The sequence below is a fragment of the Sinohyriopsis cumingii genome, chromosome 6 (genome assembly GCF_028554795.1).
Source record: "Sinohyriopsis cumingii isolate HCF-2022 chromosome 6, ASM2855479v2, whole genome shotgun sequence".
In the NCBI taxonomy this organism is placed as follows: Eukaryota; Metazoa; Mollusca; class Bivalvia; order Unionida; family Unionidae; genus Sinohyriopsis; species Sinohyriopsis cumingii.
The window spans coordinates 69702558-69727815 of NC_142966.1; the positions used below are offsets into that span (position 1 = coordinate 69702558).

At 35.1% G+C, this 25258-nt stretch overlaps 1 protein-coding gene across 2 annotated transcripts in view; it reads left to right on the top strand.

The window, feature by feature from the left end:
• Nucleotides 1-17179, top strand: part of LOC149797152 (ATP-binding cassette sub-family C member 1-like) — a 30785-nt gene extending 13606 nt beyond the window's left edge. For both annotated transcript variants that reach the window (XM_089961825.1, XM_089961826.1), the window contains exons 11-25: nucleotides 1071-1247; nucleotides 2438-2605; nucleotides 3784-3961; nucleotides 4215-4326; nucleotides 4996-5410; nucleotides 6423-6660; nucleotides 7319-7629; nucleotides 7918-8117; nucleotides 8433-8559; nucleotides 9802-9903; nucleotides 11100-11243; nucleotides 11840-11998; nucleotides 13973-14139; nucleotides 14753-14947; nucleotides 16428-17179. In XM_089961825.1, the coding sequence (XP_089817951.1) occupies nucleotides 1071-1247; nucleotides 2438-2605; nucleotides 3784-3961; nucleotides 4215-4326; nucleotides 4996-5410; nucleotides 6423-6660; nucleotides 7319-7629; nucleotides 7918-8117; nucleotides 8433-8559; nucleotides 9802-9903; nucleotides 11100-11243; nucleotides 11840-11998; nucleotides 13973-14139; nucleotides 14753-14947; nucleotides 16428-16557 (2823 nt within the window). In that variant the 3' untranslated portion in view covers nucleotides 16558-17179. The remainder of the gene's footprint in view (nucleotides 1-1070; nucleotides 1248-2437; nucleotides 2606-3783; nucleotides 3962-4214; nucleotides 4327-4995; nucleotides 5411-6422; nucleotides 6661-7318; nucleotides 7630-7917; nucleotides 8118-8432; nucleotides 8560-9801; nucleotides 9904-11099; nucleotides 11244-11839; nucleotides 11999-13972; nucleotides 14140-14752; nucleotides 14948-16427) is intronic.
• The last annotated feature ends 8079 nt before the right edge of the window (nucleotides 17180-25258 follow it).

A 25258-nucleotide genomic window follows, 5' to 3' on the forward strand; every position in this document is an offset into this window, starting at 1 on the left:
TTACTTCTTTAATCACTAAAATTTGTATCACTCCCATCGAAGTCAGAATAATCCTCTGTAGATTGACTTTTATTAATAACTATTCCGGAAAATATCAATTCGTGACACCTGTATCAATCAAATGGACAAATTTTTCACTGGTTTGTCTCACACTTACCGTTGTTGACCTTGCTTTAGCATTGCTCCCTATCTGTCTCTAACCATTAACCGAGCGAGTCCTAGTTAAAATTCATTTAATGTTTCCAAACAGGATAGGTTAATTAATACAAGTTGAAAAGCTCTATCGAGCCTAGCCAATACAGCAATCGTAATGGCTCCATGTCACGCTGACTACGAAAGAATGCATTGTGTAGAGATCTCTACAAAATTTTGCACCATTACATCTATATGTCATTTAATATGTGCAAAAGTTTAAATTTCAACTAGCTGTCACACATCCTTGAAGAATTCCTTATTGTTGTCCTTTCTCTTGAAAAAGTAATGATCATTAAGGCTGACCATTTCTTTGTGAGAAGTAGCATTCATCAGAAAGTTGTTTCATTAGAAAAATCACTTTACTTTTAATATTTCAACCAGGGTAAAACTTGTATATTAAACGTACTGGCTAGGCACATCTTCGTGAGAGAAAAAAACAGTTTCATAACAAAAACAGTAATTTATTGCTGAAAGAGTTCTTTTTGTGATGAGATAAAATTCAACGTCTTTGTCAGAGCTTACTTTGCAAAACATCAATAAGCTACTGACATGAGCACGGAGCACGTGCAGCCTCAAACGTGTCAGGGAACAACAAAAAAAAACAGTATTAAGCTTCACCTGCATGGAAATTAAAGTACAGATAATACCTCTATTATTATTTTTTATTTAATGACAGTTCCATAATTGTTTCAAAATTGCAAAAGTTTATCCTAGTGAACTGGTTACTTTTTAAGAATGAACTTAAAAATGGTGGAAAAATTCCATGTATACATTTTCTTTGTAAAATAATTCCGTGAATAATTATCAACAGTTCATTCTAAGATGTTAATTTTTGAAACAATGTAGCCAGTTCTAATTGAGTTTAATGTTTACAGGGAAGCACAGCCTATGTTTCTCAACAGGCGTGGATTCAAAATGCCACTTTGAGGAACAACATCTTGTTTGGGAAAAAGTATGATAGCCATCGATACTGGGGGGTTATAGACGCGTGTGCTTTGTCCCATGACCTTGAAGTTCTTCCAGCAAGAGATGCGACAGAAATTGGAGAAAAGGTACAATAAATTCAGATGCATTACAGTTCTTTCGACCAGATAATAGCTATGCCCAGCGGTAAATATCATATATGTCTAACGGTCTAGTAAATGAGTTTAACTTTATGTAATAATAAAGAAATAAAGTTCTCGATTTATACCATCCATGAAATCAGCATGGGATAATACAAATTAAATAAATTAAACCCTACTTTATCGATTTTACTAATGATTTTGCACGATTTGATAGTGGCGTCTGAACAATACAATTTAACTAAGCGGGTGGATTTCGATCAAAATGACACAGACAGAGATCAGTGAAAAATAGGAACGCATTGGCAGCAGGTTTAGCCACTACTTATCCGTCCTTCTTCGGTATAAATTGTTACAGTGTAAGGGGCTATGTCCAATCAAGCACTGCAACGGGTGTGTTTTAAATACAATATTATAAATGCATGGACTAAATTTCGCGTTTTGTTTAATTTGGCAATGTGTGCATTATCATACTTCAGTTTGGTGGAACAAGCGGACTTCAATATATGGCATTCATTTCAAAGGCGTTTTGCAAACTACAATATTTCACACAAGAGTGTACATGATTCAATCAGCTTCCCTTAGGGACCTTGTTTACTTCACTGATATTTTGACATTTATTCATCATCAATCCAACTCTGGCTATGTACATTGACTGAAACAGTTTAAAACTAAGTATTAATCTGCAAGATAGAACGTCCTATTCAGATTAAACAATAGATACAGTGCTCGTCAATGAAAGGTAACTTTCTCATTGTTCCTGATAAATGTTCAGCAATGCCACCAGGGACATGAGAGAACAAAGCTGAGAAAAGTAAAAGGGCTGCTCCTGGATACACGGTTCCATTTTTTACCTTGTACATGCTGACAGTTGTGCAATAGTTTATGGTGGCCCCGTTTCTACATACAAACCTCTGCAATTTACTTCACAAACAGTTCTCTTATAACGATACCTGGAAAGACAATAAAAGCATAAGTGTGGGAGTATACTTGCACAGTCACAAAAATAAATGATTGAAATGAATTTTCTATTTTTGTGCAAATTTTCTATTTGTTTGCAAATAATTCTGACATAGAAAACTATCCGTCTCTAAGGTTTTCTTTCACACTCCTTGTGCTTTATATGCGCGGCCTCTCCGAACAAATCCTCGAAGTCTTTAATGACTTTTTATTTGCAGGGCATCAATTTGAGTGGAGGACAGAAACAGAGAGTCAGCCTGGCCAGAGCTATCTATTTTGACTCGGACATTTATCTTCTGGATGACCCCCTCAGTGCTGTCGACTCCCATGTAGGAAGACATATCTTTGATAAAGTTATCGGTGATAGTGGCCTTTTGAAAGGAAAGGTACATTACCGCCAGTAAATCATAACATTCCTGACACCATTTCATTTTTAGTATTTACACCTTTGGATATCCTATAACTGCTGCAAATAGTGAAAACAGTTACCTTTCACGCAAATAGTGAAAACCGTTACCTTTCACGCAAATAGTGAAAACCGTTACCTTTCACGCAAATTCTGCTACATATATGTGTTCATAATACGAATTTTGTATTTTGTAATATTAGAGGCATTAAATTCAACTTGAGTCAAACCAATTAGATCAAAGATGCATAAAAGTGTTACCTTCACATAATGACCATGTTTACGCTTTATCTTTATACAAAAATCAACATATATTTGCATTAACAAGGATCATATGTTCTCTTTATATACAATGTACACATTTACAAGGTTCGTATGTTCTCGTTATACACAAATCAATACATATTTGCATTACCAGAAAGACCGCATGCTAAGATAGACCGCATCAAGACGAACCGGTGAGCAGTATTTATGAGCACGTTTGACTTCCTTTTTAAGTCGGGTTAGAGCAGTTATCACAAAATCACATATTTATGCTGTCATGAATTATAGATAATAGACAGTAACAGCTGATAACCACAAGCGGTTGAGATTAAAAGGCAAAAAGCACATTTGATATAGCAGAAAGCATTTCCATCCTTTGACAGACTCAACAGCTGTCACAGGCTTATACGAATTTATTGCAGTGCTTAAATTATGTTGTACAATCTGCATTTAGCCTTTATTATTGATCTCGACATTCTAGTAAATAAAATAAAACTAATATATCTACCTGCAATGCAGATGGATAATTTTTCTTTATTACCATTATATATGTGCTTGTCAGTAAATAAGTAACTCGAACTTGTTACGGATGATCAGCCATGCTGCAACAACTTATATACTGATGCATAATGCGTCGGCAGATCTGAATCAATCTCGTTTTTAGGAGTAATCATTTAAACAAATATCGGCAATCTAATTGTGCAACGGCTAATCAGGGTCTACTTGTATCTTGTTTGCCACTGACCCCAAGTTGTTAGCTAGTTTAGATGGTATATTAGTCGAAGATTTGACTGTTTAGTTGAGTTTTGTCTAAGTGAAGTTAAAAGCATTTTAATTAGATGGGATGTATATTATCAAAAATCAATACAGTGATGTTTTTCTCTCTTTTCTCAGACCAGAGTGTTGGTTACTCATGGTGTCCACTGGCTGCCCGTGGTAGACTTTATTGTGGTGATGTCGGGAGGAACCATATCGGAAATAGGGTCCTATGAAGAGCTTATGGAACATGATGGGGCTTTTGCGCAGTTCCTCAGGACTTATCTCAATAATGCGGACGATAAAGATGATGACAGTGAGTATATCAAATTCGCTTGTACAGTCGTAGACCTTTCTCCCTCTCCCTTACATTTTGTATCATTTCTATTTATTTTTGTAATTTAATGGACGTTTAGATGCTTTGCAAATAACTAATGAGATTTGTTTATAAACAAATACTAGAAAAACTTCCATAATGTTCATACCGAACGAATTCTCAGATTCTTTGAATTATTTAATGTTACATTAATTAAATTTTAAAGTAAATAATAATTGACATATTTTTTCAGATGTAGAATATAAAAGACAAACCCTTGAGAAATTGAGTTCCATTCAATCAGACCACAGTCACGGCCAGAGCATGATAAAGGCTGTGGATTTGTTTCTTCATTCTCTAGCAAGGTATATTTTAGATTTAAATAGTTATTATAATACGTATTTGAGATTCCTTGGATTTGCAATACAATTTCATTATATATGATATTCTTGCTGATCTAACAATAAAGTAGCACCCCATGAATATTAATTGAAACCTTTATAGGATACGTTATAATCAGTTGAATACATGACACCACGTAAATGAATTGCTTATTCCTTACCTAAAGCATTCTGTTAGCTGTGGTTTCAAACTCAAAGTCGTACTATTTAAAAACACTCGTTAACTTGCAGCGCTGTATGCACTCTGAACTTTTCTTAAAATGTACCGTGCTTACTTTTTTATCCTGGGCACATGCTTCTTTTGGGTCCCCCGAGCGCCTCGCTATCAAGACTGATCAACATTTATCGATGACAGCTTATGAAGTATAATCTTACACATAACGTTTGCTGATTTCGTGTGATTGTGATAAATGTAAGAAAAATACTTTTATAGTAACTTCTTCGGCAAGTTGTGCAATTATTCAAGCAACTGACATATTGACAAACTTTAATTGGGTGATATGCTTAGTCTTCTAGAACTTGTTGCTAGCTAAGCATAATTAAAGGCAAGAACATACGTCTGCTATTCATTGCAAGGAAAGACTCTTGTATGCGATTATGAATACTATTTTTTTTTTTTTGCTTTCCTTGTAGAAAATCAGATTCAGATACTGCATCCATCAACGTAACGAATGCAAATTCCACAGTCAATAGGCATTGGGATAAAGTTTCTCGGCATGCAGAGGGACCAACATATTCATTGACACACATGTCGCAAAACGAAGAGTCAATAAATGGAGGATTTACAGAATATTTCTCAGGGGAGTCAAGTCGAACACTGTCGACAACACCAACCGAGATAAAGAAATTGTCATCAGGGGAGTATGGGTTGTTCAAAAGATCACTTTCAGATGGCTCCTCAAGATTTGATTCAGCATCTTTTAAACTGCATGGACAAGAACATTCCATGGAGAAAATCTTTAGCCATACCATATCAAGAGAGTCAAGCGTGTTTTATGATCCAGCAGAAGAAAAATTGATTGAAGAAGAAAACCTGGAAACTGGGACGGTATGTAAATGAAATGCAAATCTCGTTAACATTCAAGTGCATTATAATTATTAATATCAGTAACCATCTGTCAGAGAACTGCAATTTAAAACTACAGACGACCAATGAATATCCATGCTATAGAAGGTGAAAAAGTGGTACTTGTCTTAGATATTCCTTGGTAATTAAAGGTGCTTTATTTGACCCACTACTTGTCCGTATTAAATATGTCTCAGTAAGTTGAAGAATGTAACTTAAGAGAGTTCAAAAGGTTACCAACGAATATTTAATACAGAGGTATTGTATGGATTAAAATAGATGTCACCTAATGTGATCAAGGAACACGGAACACCTGGGTACTGATAATTAATAGACTGTATACAGTTACTACGAGATATCATTAAAAACCCAAACTGTTATTGATCAAAACTGTAAATTGGATGACCAATGAAAACTAATAACATCGTGACTTTATGACTGACACGGTACACAGCGGGTTGCCTAGAGATACTTAACACCCAATTATTGAAGGGGACATGAAAGCCCAAAGGGTACCAAAGAACATTTAAAGCTCAAGTAAACAAAGAGCTAAAAGGGTCAATAATACTACTAGGGAAAATTGAACATTGGGAACATTTCGACCAAAAGCTCAAAAGAAGTAATTCTGATGAGACATATTTAATTGCAAAAAGATATAGTTGGTCTGTTTTTGCAGTTTTATCTCTCTTCTATAGGAGACGTGGCGTATACAAGCTCGACGTTTATTATGCAATATATTTCACTTAGTACAAATCAGACGTTCGTACACATAAAACTGGCTGGAGGAAAATTTAATTACGAAAGCATAATGTACACCAGCTTTGCTAGCAGCAAAGGTAATATCATTTCAAGCATCAAAAGTTGTCAAATCCCGTGACACTTCTGAACTACAACTAAGGACCTGTATCAATCAAAATTGGATTTATGTACATTTGGAAAGATATAAGTTAATTTCATTTAACTTTCATATCGTTTTATTTCTTGTTAAATTTAGGTGAAAGCAACTGTTCTCAAAACATATGCCCAATCCATGGGGATATACGTGACGGTTCTCATATTTCTGCTGTTCGGACTTTATAACGTGATGGCCATGTATTCCAGCATTTGGCTGGCCAAATGGACATCTGACCTTGACCTTCAAAACCTTGAGCTGCTTCCAGGAAACAGTTCTGAACGAATCCACAAGAACCAATACTACGTTGGAGTATACAGAGTCCTAGGATTAATGCAAGGTACACCACTTTATTGGTAATTTTGTATACAGGTTTCATTTGTTTGGCATGTACCAATAATAACAGCAGAAACGAATAATTTGTAGCATCGAACAAATCTTAAGTACAAATGATATGTTCCATTTCAGGTATTGGTGCTATACAAGTATTAGAGGGTACAAACATATGAAACAATATCGTAATCTCAGTAGTTATAAACTTCATTCCAAATACGGTTTCCATGAGATCTCTAATAACCTTTAGAATCAGACAATCTGTATGATTACATGACCTTAATGTGTGCACGTGTGACTTGTTACAACATTAAAGAGTTTAGGATGTAGGGAAAAAAATGGTAGATATGATAGTATAATCTAAACGTTTAGATCAGCTTCTTCCATATTTGCAACCTGACTACAAATTATTGAAAATAAATACTTACAGAATTTAAATAAATGTAAATTTCCAATTCGCAAATTTCCAATACTTTTTGATTTTGTTTTCCTTGGTAACTTGTACACCATGTACATTCTCAAATGTAGGAGTACATATCTTCCGCTACAGTATTCGTTGATATTTGTTCTTGAAAAATTGTTCGCACAATGACATTTCAAGGATTTATATAAAGGTAACTACACATAAACTAGTAAATTATAACAAACTAATGTAATTATTTCAGTGACCCTAATCGTAATATATGCTGCTGCAGCCATCAAGGGACGCATCAATGCCTCAACCTGTCTTCACCAGAACTTGCTGACAACTGTCCTGCGATGCCCCATGGATTTCTTTGACAGGACACCAGTTGGAAGAGTGATCAATAGGTTTTCCAAGGACACTGAAGATATTGACAAAGAAATTCCTTGGAGATTTGAGTCTTGGTTGGAGTGTGTATACTGGTGTATTGGCGCCGTTATAGTTATTTCATACAACACGCCGATGTATCTGACGGTCATTTTGCCTCTTGGATGTCTCTATTTTCTTGGTCAGGTATGTTGTAAATCAGACGCACGGAAGAGTAAGATCTGGTTATTCCGTCTAGCTTCATAAAAATATCTGCAATGGCTTGGTGGAACCTTGTGTCACAATTTGTCACAAAGCTAACCAGAGAGATCCTCTATCTGTGTCTGTAAAGTAGACGCTGACGATTTCAATAAAAGGCATGGTCCACTGATATCCTTAGCTAAAATGATTAATAGGTTTTAGGTTAAAATCATGTGCATTTGAAACGCACATATCCCTGCTGATATCATTATTTTGACTTTTTTTTAATTTCAGAGATTCTATATTCCAACATCACGTCAGCTGAGAAGGCTTCAGTCCAATACAAGATCCCTAATCATCAGTCACTTCAGTGAGACCATTTCAGGGGCAATTATTATCAGGGCTTTTGGGGTACAGAAGGATTTCAAAAGAGAATCTGAACTGCGGGTGGATACAAATCACAAAATTCAGTTTTCAGCAAACAGTTCCAATAGGTATAGTTTTCATTTTATTGCAAATCTACATTACTCAACGAGTGTTAAATAGCAAGCATCTGATTTCTACGACTGCAGTAATGTTTTAATATCTCTTTTATCTGGTGGGAAAAATGTAATTTAAATGTAAGTATTGTCGCGTTTTAAAAATGTGAGAAAAGTTCACATTTAGCATACTTATACTTTGGATCTTTGGACTGTTTGTCTACTTCAAACTGAACTTCTGGATACAAATCTTTATATCTTTATAGCCGGTAGGAAAGAGTAAAGAAGCTTTGATCTCTTTGACATTTATCTTACTTATTTTTAATACAGATGGCTTGCCATCAGGTTGGAAGTATTGGGAGCAGTAGTGGTTGTAGCTGCTGTAATATTTGCTGTATTAGGGAGAGATGTTCTAAATGGGGCAATCGTTGGACTTTCTATTTCATATGCAATACAGGTGAGTTCTTATGTACAGAGTCCTCGAAGCCTTCGAAAATGTTGGCAAATGGGACATAATTCACCTAGTTTGTCTTTCGTTTTCTATTTTCTTTTTTTAATACGTTACGTGAATCGTACTAATACATTGGGAATACTTTGCATTATGCTGACCGCCATGTATAGCGTATCCTGTGCTGAAAAATGGCGTTAAACTCTACAATAGCAACAAAACAGCTATGTGTAACAACAATATACGTATAGACTAAATTGTGTGATTTCAGTGGCTTGATTTGATATTTTACAGGTATCAAACTTTAGGTCAATATCCATCCATATCATATGTGCCGTGGATTTTTCTTCCTGCTAACTGATCAACAGTAACGAAATCACTCTCCGAGCTATGATGGTGAAATAATCAAAAGTTCATAATTGTCAGGTTATAGACATTTAATCAAACGTTGGTAATATATGTCTTGAATACTTTAAGGCAGTACATATATATCACGGATAGTGGAGACGAATATACAACCCGAGGCATAGATTACTATGTTGTAATCGGCATAGATTACTATGTTGTAATCGGCATAGATTACTATGTTGTAACCGGCATACTTTACATCTCTACAGCTTAGTTTTAATCCCAGATCTGATTTGGCACAGCAAAGAGCAACTGGGCAACATTGCGTTTTGAATGTGTTCTCCGCTGTGAGCATAAAGTGAATGCGTGTTATCTGTGTTCACCGCTGTGAGCATAAAGTGAATGCGTTTTATCTGTGTTCACCGCTGTGAGCATAAAGTGAATGCGTGTTATCTGTGTTCACCGCTATGAGCATAAAGTGAATGCGTGTTATCTGTGTTCTCTGCTGTGAGCATAAAGTGAATGCGTTTTATCTGTGTTCACCGCTGTGAGCCACCACATTTAAGTTGAACAATAGTTAGCTACCAATCAAGCACTAGGAATATATTCAGTGGTATTATTTGTTAGAACGTGTTTACACGGAATAAAAAACAATGTAAATATTACATTAAAACATTTAACATATGAAACATATAAATTCATTCCAATTATCAATGAATGCGTTAAGTAAGCATTTCAGGACATGCATGGCAAGTTAAAAAATATAATTGCACAAACAAAATGCACCCATAATCACCAATTTATCTTCAATTTTTGCACACTTAAATTTGCTAATTTTGTATAAATTATACTTATCCTAGTTGTTGTTAAAGAGGAGGGAATAACAAATTAATATATTTTCAGTTCACCGACTACTTTAACTGGTATGTGAGGATGACCAGTGAACTGGAGACAAGTGCTGTCTCTGTGGAGAGAGTCCTTGAATATACCGAGAGACAAACTGAGGTATATAACGTACCCACTGCAAACTAGGCAGCCGCCTAGGGCGCTGATTATAGGGGGGCGCATTTCTCCAAATCAACAACAGTTTTGAAAAATAAATACATAAATTTCAGTTTTATTGAGGGTCGTTTCTAATCCTGGTTTGTTTCATACAGGGACAAATAATCAGGTAGATTCAGTCTGACCGAAACACCAGGCTAACCGGAACAAGCAAAATGAGTGAGTGAAAATCGCGCGTATACGAAACTTTCAGGAGGTAATTACGTTGGCGTTTTTATAGGCCACGAGTTTTTCCGTGGAATCACGCGTATACGAAACCTTCAGTTTGCCGCGTAAACCAAACTGAGGGGGGTAACTCCTTATTTTAATTTCTTTTTAAAATTACCCTTGGTCTGTGCTCAAATGTTAAAAAATTTTTATAAAAATTTATTGTTTATACATTTTGAAATTTATATTTTCCTGGGGGGAGGGGGGCGCCAGAACCTAACCTTGCCTAGGGCGCCAGATAGTCTGGCGTCGGCGCTGTGTGTGTATATATATATATATATATATATATATATATATATATATATATATATATATATATATATATATATATATATATATATATATATATATATATATATATATATATATATATATATATATATATATATATATATGTGTGTGTGTGTGTGTGTGTGTGTGTGTGTGTGTGTGTGTGTTTGTGCGTGTGTGCTTATGAGTGTGTGTGTTAATTTCTGAAGTACAACGTTAAAGGTAACTACCTGAAATATATAAATCAGATCAATGGGGTGTCATATACTTTTGCATCAGCTACCATTTCCCATGTAATACAGGTAGGACTCAACATTTAGTTGTGGAACTGTTTAAAATAAATTTGCGTTGTTTGAATCACATTTAAATTTTGTCTAGTTCTGTAAGAATTTAAAATAAATGATCTTCAAAATAGATACTGATCTATAAACAGAAAAATTGTAAAGAGTCATCAATCAAATAAGTTAACTCCAATATAGTTCTAAAGATTGAATTTTTTGGCTACAATAGTACCACTTTCACAAAGAAAATATGTTACATTTTTCACACAAAAGTGCCAGATTATGTTGATTTATAAAACATCTCTTCCCACACCGTTAGCAGAAATGACCAAATGATCATTGCTCGAGAGCAGCAAAATTCAACATTTAAAACAATTGCAGGCTCCCCTAGTGACAGAGGTGCGTCCCCCTCCCTCCTGGCCTTCCGATGGAAAGGTAGAGTTAAGATCTTACTCTACCAGATATAGGGAGGGCCTTGAACTTATTCTGAAGGACATCACGGTGTCTGTTGAACCTGGAGAAAAGGTAATCACAAATTGATACAGAAATATGTACAAGTTTATGTAGCATCACTATGTTTACAACGGCAATGTCTCTTCCATGCTTTCACTAGGTTGTAGTAGAATCAAGAAAGATCATTCAAACACGCGTGCAGCCTTGACTTTGATTCAAAAGAGAACACGTTAGTTTTCAGAACTGTAAATATTACCGGTTCCTGATGTAGCTTAAAGAAGTTTATAATGAACTCATCCTTGAAGAACTTGTTTAGTGAACTATACTCAGGACATGAAATGAAAATTCGCCGCACATATATCATACGCCTATATGGCAAAAGTACGAAACATGGAGAGTATGGTAATTTTAGCAGACATAAATTTACAATATGATTTCTAAATTTAATTGATGCATGTACGAAGTTATTCCTGAAAATTTTACAGTCGTCCCAGATCGATATTTTAAAAATATAAATGAATGTGTGAAATCAGCTTTATTGACTCCCTGAACAAAACTTTCTAATTGGTACCTCGAAAATTGAATACTGAAAGAATGGATGTACCGAAATATGCAAAGTAATTGCTCCAATGTATTGCATAATGTGCTCAAATGTACGATTGTTCCAGGTTGGTCTAGTTGGCCGTACTGGAGCAGGCAAGTCGTCACTGACTCTGGCAATGTTCCGCCTGATTGAACCAGCAGGAGGTCAGATTCTGGTGGATGGTGTGGATGTCAGTAAGATTGGACTGCATGACCTCAGGGCCAAGCTCACAATACTGCCACAGGTAAGAGATTATCGAGGGGACAGAGGTCAATCATCATGCATAGTGACAGGTTCCATTAAAAACGTAGTGAGTACAGCTGCAGATGTGTTCACAACATATAAAATTTTAAATTATTTTGCAGATTTGTGGTGACTATTACATTTTGCAGATATCTCACAAAGTGGGATCTGACGGCAAGAATGGTTATCGATAAACCTTTTTTCTTAAAAAATCATAAATAAAGTTCATGCTTTGTGTAGGGCAATCTCTCCAACGTTCACCAACGGGATAGGAAAGCATTTGTTTCTGACTGTTAAAGAGAGTTAAAATATAAAGTCGAAATGAAGAGAAGTAAACACATGACCTCGGCTATATATGATTGGCATTTGTTTATTGAAGGCTACTGTTAATGGGTCTTGAATTGTAGATTGAAGCGTGAAAGTTATGAAGCTTTCGTGTTGCAGATTTAATAAAATTTGATCTGCCTGATCATCATGTTTGTAAATGTATTATGGTAGCGTAATATATCATTTTAAGAAACTTGTAGCAATTTTTCGATATATTGTCTCGTTTGAGAATAACACAGGAATAATGAAACTAATAACAGTACATGGGTTGTAAAGACAGCTAAGCATAATGTTTGACCCTTCTGAATAAGAATATATAGCAATTTAAATTCAGTTAAAGATACATCTGTAAAATTGCATTCGTTTGCTCTACATGTGTCTCCAAATCTAAAGATCATTAATGTTCAAAATTTACTCTGACCGACAGTCCAAAACCGTCCTACTCCCAAGAATCGTTATTATTATTATCCAGAACAAATCTTGTTTTTTTTTCAGATTCAAACCATTGGCTAATGATTAAACAACAAATATAAATAAGCAATTGATTTTGAAGCTAATCCACCATGGTAATTTGTTAACTTGGAACCTTTGACATCTTTGATGAATGATTAGTTTATATTTGCATAAAGTAATATTTTTGCATAACGAAATATTTGCGATAACATACAATTCAGCATATTCTGCAAATTTTATTTCGCAATTAGAAGTGTACATATCAATACTAATTATTACAACTGAGGATACCACCACGGTGGCCTAAGTTGTTAGAGCGTCCGCCTCGGATGCAGGCAGTCTCGGGTTCGAACCCCGGCTGAGTCATATCAAAGACTTATAAAAATGGTACTAGCAGCTGCCTTGCTTGGCGCTGAACATTAAGAATTTAGTTTTAGAACTGGTCGGCCTGGTGTCAGGATAATGTGACTTGGTGGGACATCATGGTACATGTCTACGGCATGATGCCCCATTGCTTAACATCGCTATATACGGACACTCCGCAGACATCGTAGCCATATGTTAGAAACATTGCTAAATTCCAAATCACACACACACACGCGCGCGCGAGCGCGCGCGCACTCACACACACACACACACACACACACACACGGATATCTTGTGTGAGAAATGAATATTTTATCTTGCAGAAGATTTGTTTGTTAACAACATTTCGTTGTCTTTGTCTGCTTCATTTCCCAAATTATTGCATTATTCTTCATAATTATGATGGTTACAGAACTTGGATTCCAGTATTTCAGTGAAATGTAAAGTGGACGATTTACTGAACAAATCTCTCTCTCTCTCACTCTCTCTCTCTCTCTCTCTCTCTCTCTCTCTCTGAAAAGCTTCAATTCTATCCGCCAACTGTAATTGATGCATTGCACCTGCCAAATCAACATGCAATGACACCAAACCGTTACAATTATCCAGTTAACCGGCATGTTATTTTATTGCCGTGTAATTTACAGTAAGAACTGTTAAGCAATTTGCAGATCTATGTTATGTCCCAAATGTGAACTAGTGCGCTAAGGTGTCAAATTTTATATCTCCTCCTTAAAATATCAAATTGTGATAGGAAAGACAAACTGTTTCCTGGTATTAATAAAAATCGAAAACACTCAAGATGAACATTCATTTTGCTTTCATTTCTCAGGAACCTGTTTTGTTCTCAGGAAGTCTAAGAATGAATCTTGACCCCCATGATGAGCACACAGATAGCGCCATCTGGTTAGCCCTGGAACAAGCACATCTTAAGTCCTCTATCGAATCGTTACCTTCCAAACTGGAGTATGAATGTGGAGAGGGAGGACATAATCTAAGGTTTGTATAGAGAATGTACAGCTGATTCTAGCCATTAATGACGTTTTGCTTTCGGGTTTCTTTGTTTGTTGTTGTTTTGTTTTTTTGGGGTGTTCTCGGGGGGGGGGGGGGGGCATTCAAGAGACCTGATGCAAAACTGGAGTTAAATAGCTAAAATGTGAAAGTTTTATTGGTATTTTTCAGTCTTTAGAGAGATACAGATCTTCATGGTAAATGTTTTTTTTTTAATTCGAATGTTTTTCACTCTTGTTTAGTACTTCCAAGGCTTGAATGCTTATACTGTAATACATCTATTGTGTTTGACCAATGTTTAGGACACTTTTATTCGTAAAGAAATTTTAAAATTGCAGCATTTCAAATTCTTTTTTGTTGCATGTCTCATCTGATACATATAGAGCAGAATTCATAAACGTTAAATTTTCACCCAAATTTTAGAGAATTTTGATTATTGAAAAGTATATTATTACGGTAAGGTAATATCGAGACATAAAAGGAAAAATTAATTGGTAATATTTATGCCGGTATAATGTTTATCATTGTTTTATTAATGTGAATAATTTCCTTAACTTTACTGAAGTCACACAGTAAAATAAGTCCTTTGAACGTATTCCAGTGTTGGACAGAGACAGCTGATATGTCTAGCAAGAAGCTTGTTGAAGAAAAGTAAAGTCCTCATTCTTGATGAAGCCACAGCCGCCGTTGACATGGAAACGGATGATCTGATTCAGCAAACAATAAGGACAGAGTTTGCAGACTGCACAGTATTAACCATTGCTCACAGACTGAACACAGTGATGGATTATGACAGGTTCGGTCTATTATGTAATCCTACATTCTGCCAGTTTGTTGTCGAGCCCAGTGTTAATGGAAACGGGACATAGCAGTCACTTTTCCAGCGTCGGCAGCTCCGGTGTAGTCATCAGATCAAAACAGTTTTGTTTAAGGCTTTTAATTTTTATATACTTAGTACAACATGACTGATTCTCTTCATACCTGGATTGAATCATTAGGAAGTTACGTCAACTAAGTATCTGACACGAGTGCTTGCCCATCTGACGTAGGAAACAAGAACACAGTCACAAAATACTTATGTTAAGGTTTATATTAAATTTTGTGTTTATATTTCCTAACTCATTGATAGGCATTGTTCATACCCGAGATGAATTTTTATAAACCAAAGACAGTTCATTAAGCAACAAGTTCAGGTAAGATTTGCCTCTCGGTTCATTTAATTATTTTTGTTCCATTTGTACGTGTTTACTAGCTCGCACGTGGGGTTTCTTCATACTTGTAATGAAACATCAAAAAGTGATGCCAGTCCAATCTGCGACAAGATCGCTTCACCTTTTGATTTTTGATGTCAATGTCATTCGATTTACAACAATGATTCGACCTTATTTTATATATGTCGACCCTGCTAGGCCTTAAATGTCTTAAGACAAGTAAAGGATCTGGGCTCTAAAGTAAATATTGCAAGGCTCTACATGCTTTGTGTCTTTAAATACTAGTTTATGGTTTTGTAGCTTTTGGAAGGATTCAGATAATAACGTTCACACAAATTTCAAAGTTTAATCCAGGACAATGTCGACCTGGATACCATCTTATCAGTACCAGCAGCATTCTTGCTTTGATATTTGTTTGCTTTGTTTTAAGAATAACAAGCTGTTAATATTATGATATAATACATGACTGAAAAGTTAGAGTACGGCCATACAAGTAACAAGTTAAATGAATTTTGGCTATTACAGAATTACGCCTGGCCAACAAAGCAGATAAAACAACTCAAGTTTTCACGACACAATTTAGACAGCTGATTTTGTAGTACCATGCAGGTGATCTTAATAATGAAAAGAATACGTAATGACCAACATCTATTGGCTATCATGAAGCTATTGTGTTACGCAAGTTCATATAAATAGTGTATAAGTTATGTCACAGAAGAGCAACTGCATAAATGACGTTCCATACATATTCCTATTATTTTGCCCCTCGTTGTTGTTAGAGTGTCGTTTTAAAGCTGAAATTAAACTTGCCTTTCAAAGTAGCGAAACTGTACCTTGTTTTCCAAAAAAAATCTTTTGCTCAAATGATACATTTATTAACTCATGCCACTTTGTTTACTTCTTCGTCGTCGTCATCGCGATCATCTTTTCCTCGTCATCGCATTCAATGTGTTTTTTCATCTTCTTTACATCTTCGTAAAATGTATTTTTTTTAACAAAAAAATTAAATTCGCATCACACTATTTGTTTTCGTATCCACTGTATGAGTCTCTTATTCCATTTCAGGATTCTGGTGTTAGACAGCGGAAGAGTCAAGGAGTTTGACTCTCCTGGCTCCCTTTTGACTCGAACTGATTCTTTATTTTACCAGATGGCGAAGGATGCTGGGATTATCAGCGGTACAAAACGATGCTAAAACCTAGATTGACAATGAGCACGTTCCAGTGTGACAATATACTACAGATGAGCTATGCAATACAGTAGTGCCTGTTTTTAAAAAAAATTGATGGGAGGGGTGTATTTCTATACCGGTGCAGTAACTGCCTTAGCAAACGCGGGGCCCGATTTTGATCATTTTTGAGGGGCCCCTTGGATTTACGCTCAGGGCCCCCTGTGAGCATGGCATTTGGAAGTAAACGTTTAAACAGCAAGTTTTATATGATATTGAGCTTAAAAGTTTCTTCCATCGATTTAAAATTACATTCTCTATAGATATATTTGTAAAATTACTAAATTGCGGGCCCCTGTAAGCGCGGGGCCCGATTGATCAAAGTCGGTCCAATCTGCCTAAGGCCGGCCCTGTAACGGTATTTTAATCTCCCCGATATTACAGCAAATATGATTAAATTGTTATTCATTCAAATTTTTCTCTAGACAAAAGTATGTAAATGTGATTCATTTATTAAAACTAAACATACAAAATTGATCTGTGAAAGATTCTCATTCAATTTGTTTCAGAATCTTCTATAAGAAAGTATGTATTCTCTTTAAAACACTGCCATTCTCCTTTGAGATCAATAAAATATTGTTCAAGCGTGCATATTCTTCATTTCATTTTAATCACAAAGAAGTGTATATGATTTTTTAAACTTCTGCCACAGTGATTCTTCTTTGTCTTTCTTTGTAACCTATACTAGCACCTTATATATGTTTAAAACAAATATGCATACTAGCTATCACAAATAATTAACCTACTGTCAAATGTCAAAGATAAACAAGTGTCAGTACCCTTGGGCCACTGACACATTATCACTAGAAAAGCTGTTATATATATATATATATATATATATATATATATATATATATATATATATATATATATATATATTCTTGAAATGAAATGATTCGTTTTAAACTTTATATTTTAAATACGCATACATTATTTTCAAAACGATTTAAACCATCCTTTGTCCTTTGTGTTTTTCCTTTGAGTAAGTACACACACACACACACACACACACACACACACACACACACACACACACACACACACACACATATATATATATATATATATATATATATATATATATATATATATATATATATATATATATGCATATATATGCATGCATACATACATACATACATACATACATACATAACAAGTTTGATTTTTTTTGTGTCTAGTATGCTAACAAATCAGCACAGTTGTCTCCAGTCTGGCGAAAGGTCAGTTGGAACCTCAGCTGAACGTTAGGAAGTTTCATTTGTCTTCTGCTTACCACATCTCCTATCCATGGAACAGAAACGTGTACAGGACAGCCCATGCAGGTACTTGTTAGTGATATGGGAATATAAAGTTGATGAAGATCAAATAGGAGTAATATGATGAATGCAAAGTTGATCCATTGATAATGAGATACCAAACTGCACTTGTTCCTTACAGACAGACGAAGAAAGCAATTACTGGGCATTTCCATAAGATAATTCCGCAGAAAGCAGCAGATGAGCTGGATATATTATTCTGAAAATAATTTGTCAAAAAATCTAATTTTAAAATGCCCATATCAGCCAAAACGACAGCATCTGGACTGAATATTCTCATACAGAACTAATTATGTAAGCCAGATTTATGTTGTTCTACAATTTAGCTGCATCTGAGAAAGGACGTAAACACGAAGTTTAAACTCGTCACTTGAAACGTCAGGTAGACTTCTACTGAATGATAAAACAGTGAATGACGAGAATGAATAAATTCCTTATTCAGCAGATCCTCGATTTGATTTTCTTCGACTTCTAGGAAAGGATATGCCGTGAAGATTGCTTCTTGAATTAAAATTATTCGGTTTAAACTTTATTTTTTAAATACGCATACATTATTTTCAAAACGATTTAAACCATCCTTTGTGTTTTTACCTTTGAATAGACCTACATACAACTAAACTGCATCATCCCAGCATCTAAATTTAACCCAAACCAACAAATTTGTGATGATGGGGGGGGGGGGGATAAAAGGGTACAAATATATTTTTGAAAGTCAGTCTCTATTTGCAAGTTTTGTTTAACCGTAAAGCCATGTAAATTGGTCGTTCTTTACCCTAGCTGCGAGCTGACAAAATATATTTGTAATTGGCTGTCGTGTGGTAACAAAATCAAGGTCCATTAATGCAAGCATTAACACTGGATGAATAGTTTCACATACAGTGATAAATGTCAGTGGAGGCGTTTATTGCAAAGTGTGAGTGTCAAAACAAGTAGAGTGTGTAGGTTGTTTTATTTATTTCAAACGTGGGTGTTTTAAGTGTATTACTTTTCTTGCCTGAGTCTATGGAATAATCCCTTGTTCGGCGTGTCTTCTGTAATTCCTCACCATTGCAATTGTCAACACTTTAAAAAAAACTCCAGAGCATTTTCAAACGAACTTGGCAGGAAATATGGCAGCCGTTGCTAAAAACAGTAAACATTTAAACGCTTTCTTATTAAAACGACTGAGCATGACCAGAATTTAACATCAAACATTCTGGCATAAAATAGACTTGTGTTCAAATGATTTTCGATTCGCCTTCAAATAATGCTGCCATGCCTAACAAAAGACAGGCTTCAAACGAATTCTTCTCAAAATGTGCCGAACACAAATTAACCAATTTGCCAATGAGCCTCATGATACGAAAGCCATTCAGCTTTATGCGAATGATCTGGATCCCTTTTTATTACTAAGGATAACAAAAATCTATAAACGACGTCTCGGTATATCAAAGCTAAGAGCTGGATATGGCACTGATAGTAATATTCTGATCAACCCGTTTTGCTGCTGATTATACTTGGTACAGAGCCTGAAGAAATGCATGGTGGTTTCAATCCTACCACAGGAACAAAAAGGGGTGTCGACAAGTTATGCACGGTATAAAAAAATCAGCTTTCAGTGAAATACGACAATTGAATATTTAGGGTTCAATGACCAAAGCTAGGTATTTTACTAGATGCGGTAGTTGGACATAAACACTTTTTCCAAGCACTGTATAACGTGCTACACTGAGTACCTTGTTTAAGATTGTTCCGCAAGACCACTATTGGGGTTACACAAGATGATTTTGTAGAATTTAGCCTGAAATTGCAAACGACATTATTTGAAGGTCGCGAGATTCAGTCAGATAGTTCTGAATTCGACTCGTTGTAATGTTGCAGAATGTTAATAATGTTTGTCTATTTCGTCTTCACTGCAGACGTTCGCACCCTTTTTCTTTGGAGAAAGGGCGATACAGATGAAATATACTGAATTCTGTAGCACGTATACAAATGTATTACCGATACCAGACTACTTCGAAAGCATACTCAAATCGCAAATGATGTCACATTTACCCGTTTCTTGTTTCTTTTCTTTTCTTCCCCTCTTTCTCACCAAACATTTTTCGTTAAGTTATGTTATCATGTTGGAATATGTTTTAATATATATATATATATATATATATATATATATATATATATATATATATATATATATATATATATATATATATATTATGTGGGAAGAGTATTAATTTAAGTTGTTACAACTTGTGCCAAATCAATCCTACTGTATCGACTATGTCTTAAGAGAATGTTAACCAAACGTGACAGAAAGAACCATAGGAATAAAGGCCCATCAATCAAGTATGGCCTCCATTACTGAAAATATAATAGTCTTTCCACAATTTCATCTAATAAACTGATTTTCATGATTTAACTAAACTCAGTGGAAAGTAATAAAGACCTTTCAATTTTGAACTGATACTCAAAATTGGCTGCTATTATTAAAAATACGAAACTTATATTATTTCTATTAAAAAACCGCTGAACACATGTGACGAAGTCGACAAAATCCAGCCTAGTTTTAAGGCTTTTAACGGGTATGCAATTGATGACCGCCGGTATAAAAAAGTAAACATCTTTATCTTAAACACAGATCAACATAAGTTAACGAACTTTCAGGGGAAGCGTCCTTAAATAATACCACTCACATTTACAGAATTGATGGATGTGCTATAAAGCATTGCTTCTATTGCAGAAAGGGGTAGCTTCGTACAAACTTGGTACTAGTACAGATTTCTTGGCCAGCTGTCCTGGCATTTGGCTTTGATGTATATTTTAGCCTGTCGAACTGGTTATTATCACAGCAATATTACCAATATTCTACCCCTAAGGGGACAACATACTTATATACGCGCTTATAAATCGAGTTCAATTGCAAACTTCACAGACACAGATGTGTTGTTGCATAATGCGCTGGAAGATCTGGGGCTGTGCAGTTTGTTAGGAGTATTCAGCAAAACAAACAACAAAGACGCTGATCTGCAGGCGCAGTATGCTATGGCAGATCAGGATCTTTGTTGTTTGCAGTTTCACTCCCCTTATAAGCGAGTACATGTGGTAATTATCCCATCAAATATGACGAGGGTCAGAACTGCCCAAGTTATCAATAATACATGAAAGTGTACATATAAACATAGCTTTCACATAACTTACACACAAACAGCTCATGTTGCCAAATAAATGAAAATTGTAGAATATGCCATAAATGCATTTTGCCACATACAAAAAGTATCTTGAACTAACTCCTAGACTGTAGGTCGATTTTTTATGCAATTTTCACCTAAATATTTAAATGTCTTGAACAGTCAAACTTATGTTTTATAATGTTTTACATTTTTTCAGTCACTTGAGTGAGCACATAGAACAATATACAACTCAAACGTGTATTAAACAGCCATATTTGGAAAGTGAGAAAAGGGGTATCGTAATATGTGTGTAGAATACGTACATTATGTTACTTTGATTCGTTAAACATTGAATCAGTTGTTTTAGTGTAAAATATTGTTTGAGATAAGCGGCCTCTTGTGCAGGTTTAACTACCTGGATTGATCTGTTATCCTATCACAAACATCAATATCGTCTTGCTTCTGGGTGTAGCCATGACCTTTAGTCCTGTGTTATTGTTTCATTGACAAACAGTAAAGGAGCGATTTATGTTTATCATGCGACGCGATTAGAGGCCGTCCCACACTGATCTTGCTCCAATATTAAGGTAAGATTCATTTTGTTAATGCTACCTGTAACAATCACAGCTCTAGTGTTACCTGCAATATATATATATATCTATATGTGTGTGTGTCTATATATATATATATATATATATATATATATATATATATATATATATATATATATATATATATATATATATATATATATATATATATATATGGTCCAATCAACTCTTTAGTATGGCTAATCTATACGGGACCCCTACCGTGCTAAAGATGTGTAATCCATCGACATGATTCCGCGCCAAACAGCAAATTCATTCAAAAGGATTATAGATCTCATGATAAAGGTTTTGTTTAGTTTATAAAGGATGCTACAAGTTCAGGAACTCCCTAGCCTTCAACAACCACGTGAGTTCAATAGGCTCACTTGTCTATTCGATATAGGGCAGGGTTTAGGTACCAGCAAGACACCGCTGATTACTTAGTCAGACTTAAACCATAAAAGACGCACACAATCTAAATCTTACGATGACTTTGACACTAAAACTTTTGTAAAAAATCAGGTCACTATGAATTCTACATGTTTTGTTGTTAAAAGTTCAAGTACTGAACAATTTAGAGACTCTTTCTTTATAAAGTTTTATTGTGCAGTGGTACCACCTGGAAAAGAGTCTTCTAAGCGACAAGTCAGTGGAAGCTTTCAAGTCAGCACTCCATTAGACTTACTAAGATGCTCCCCACCCCCGTAGAAAAACACCAGTTTTGGTCTCTCCAATGTACAAATACAGATACAAACTATATCTGGTGACTCGTGTATCTTACATTATCTAGAAAATAGAACGGTGTTAGGAAACGCGCAAGGTCGGGATTAAGGAAGCCATTACACGGATTTTCGCCACAGAGATAAACATGTGAGCGATATCAGTCATAAAACATTCATTATAATTTGTTATAAGAAATGCCGTATTTAGATGACGTTACATAGGTAACCACACGGCGACTTTAACATAGATAAAATTAATCAAGACACTATCATTGCCCAACAGTATGCTCTTCTGTCCTGAGTAGCGCAATCGTCTCTATTTGAATTTATTCTGCAGAATTCCAGGTTCATATCGTTGTTTTTTTTTTTGTTTTTTGTTTTTTTTCATGCGCTCATTCCTACCCCCTTACTTTCCATTTTAAACTGTAACAAGTAATATACAATTGACTTTATCAAAGCTGTACCTTTTTAATTAAGTTAATCTTTACTTACTGTCATAAACTAAAATGATAGCAGCTGGATTGAGTAAACAGTCCGACTTCAGATGTATCCCCGTGTTCATTCACGTGCACGAACATCAAAACACGCCAAGAGGTATGCTTTTTTGTTGCCTGTCGACATATAATATAATATATCGACAAATTAAATATTTTCTCTTTTGGGGTTGGTGGTGGCACCAGACAGAGCCACCCCCCACCCCCATTTAATAAAACATAGTAAAAAAATGTTTGTATATGTTTATGCACCTCCTAGGATCTGTGGTGTTGTGGTTTTTATATTTAATAAAATTTAATATAAAAATGTATTGAATATTTGTTTGAATCGGGGTATTTTCCCTAATGTTTGAAGAACCCAGGCTGGTTCTTCTATCTAAGGGGTTGTTCGTCCTACCAGGAACTTTGTTGTCCTCAGTGGAGTCCCTCCCCCTCCCCTTTTCTTCTTTTTTGTGATCAGTAAATTCGTTTTGGAAAGATGATCTTTGCTGAGGTAATTTGCGCTTGAAAACCTGGTGTTGGCATGACTATATCCCAGATAAAAAGACAAATCAATGATAGATCGAACAATGTTCAGCAGATGTTTAAAAATGTATTTGCAATTAATTATAGCATTGCCTGAGATGTAATTTACACGTTAAATAACACATGACGCTGTTAATAGATATTTATCTGGCTTCATAACACGGTTTTCTGATCAGATGTTTTGTTAAATACCTATTTTTATCACGGTTTGTAATGCATTAATTGGTGTTCAAACCTATAAATTCTCAATAAACTGCCAAAGGTACTTATGTTGCCAATTAATTTGTCACTTAAAGAAATACATGTTCTTGACTAAGCATGAAATTATTACCGACAATAAGGGATAAAAACACCAAATTACAGATCACAATTACACTTTCTCTGCAGGACAACACAAATGGATGTCTGAGGGTAGGCGTGGCAGCCAGGAAACGTCCCGTGAATCTATTTTGGGCGTGGTTATTTCTTGCTTGCTAAATGGACATTTTCCATAAAATAAAACCTGATGTTTTTACATGAAGTGCTCCGCAATTAGACCTTTTTATTTCTCTGCTCCGATAATAAGTCAAGTCAAGCATACAATAATGCTTCTAAATTTTTTAAAAATTCAGTATTCATTTTTCCGTAGACGACTTTTGATCTACCAGTTCTGAGTACATTTAGTTTTCTCAGTCCGGCTACTAGCAGCTTGACCAACATGGCGAATATGTTTAACCTTTCTTTGAAACAGTTTTAAGGACCTGATCAACCAGTTAATAAACAGGGCGGCGTACATAACCGTGCATGCTTTACGTTAGGGATTTAATTTTGCATTTATGAAACACTGTTTATCAACTTGACTTGGCTTTTTATCCATATTCCATTTAAACTTCAAACTGACAGATCATTTTATGTTCGTGTTTTTCCATTTCCATGCAAACATCGGCGACTATTAAATCACAGAAAAGACTCACGTTTTACCTCGGGCTTTTGTTCTGCTGTTTTTTTGGGATTTATATTTTGTTTTAGTATACATTTTTGATATATTTGACACGGCGTAATCAACCTACAAAAATATAAGAGAACAACGAGATGATTTTAAGCAACATTTGCATGAAAATTAAATAACACTCGTTGCTTGTTTTAAAATTCGGATTTATGGATTTGTCATGATAAGAATGTGATTACCCTGATAAAATGTTATACACATTACCAACAATGTTTTCTTTGCGACATTGGTATTTCTAAAGGTAACGATATCTTTAAAGAATTCGTTTTCATTTCTAAAGGCAACGATGCAGTGATAATAACATTCATACTGGTATTAATTTTAGAGTAATGGCCTTCCCAGGCGCATGCTAATTGATTTGTGCGTGCAGCCCACTTTCTCTAACCATATTATTTCTTCTCGGTCCACTTCAAATGGTCACAAATAGTAACTTTATGACCAGCATGTCAAGTAGTTTATGTTAATCATGTTAGTGAAAAAATGCTGAGACACGTTTCATTGTTTAAGAATTAACACCAGAACAATGTATAGTTTTTGTCACACCTAGTTCATTGTGTATTAAAGGTAGATCGAAGCTCAAGGCCGGCAACTTATATTCTTATGTGAAGCACACAAGAAAACAGACATCTTAGCAAGTAATTTTATTTAAGAACAGGGGATCAGATACTAACTTTCATTTAGTGAATTAGATTTTTAAGAACAAGGGCCACATTACGTGTCAATTATCCAATGCTAGTAATCGGTGAAGGAAAAATAATAAAATAATAAAACAAAGCATAATAAGATACACAAAATAAAAGTAGCACATAAGAAAAGAGAATAGATAAGTTCGTGTAATTTAATGCAGCTGCAATTTAATGTTGTTTTCAATTGTTGTTGTT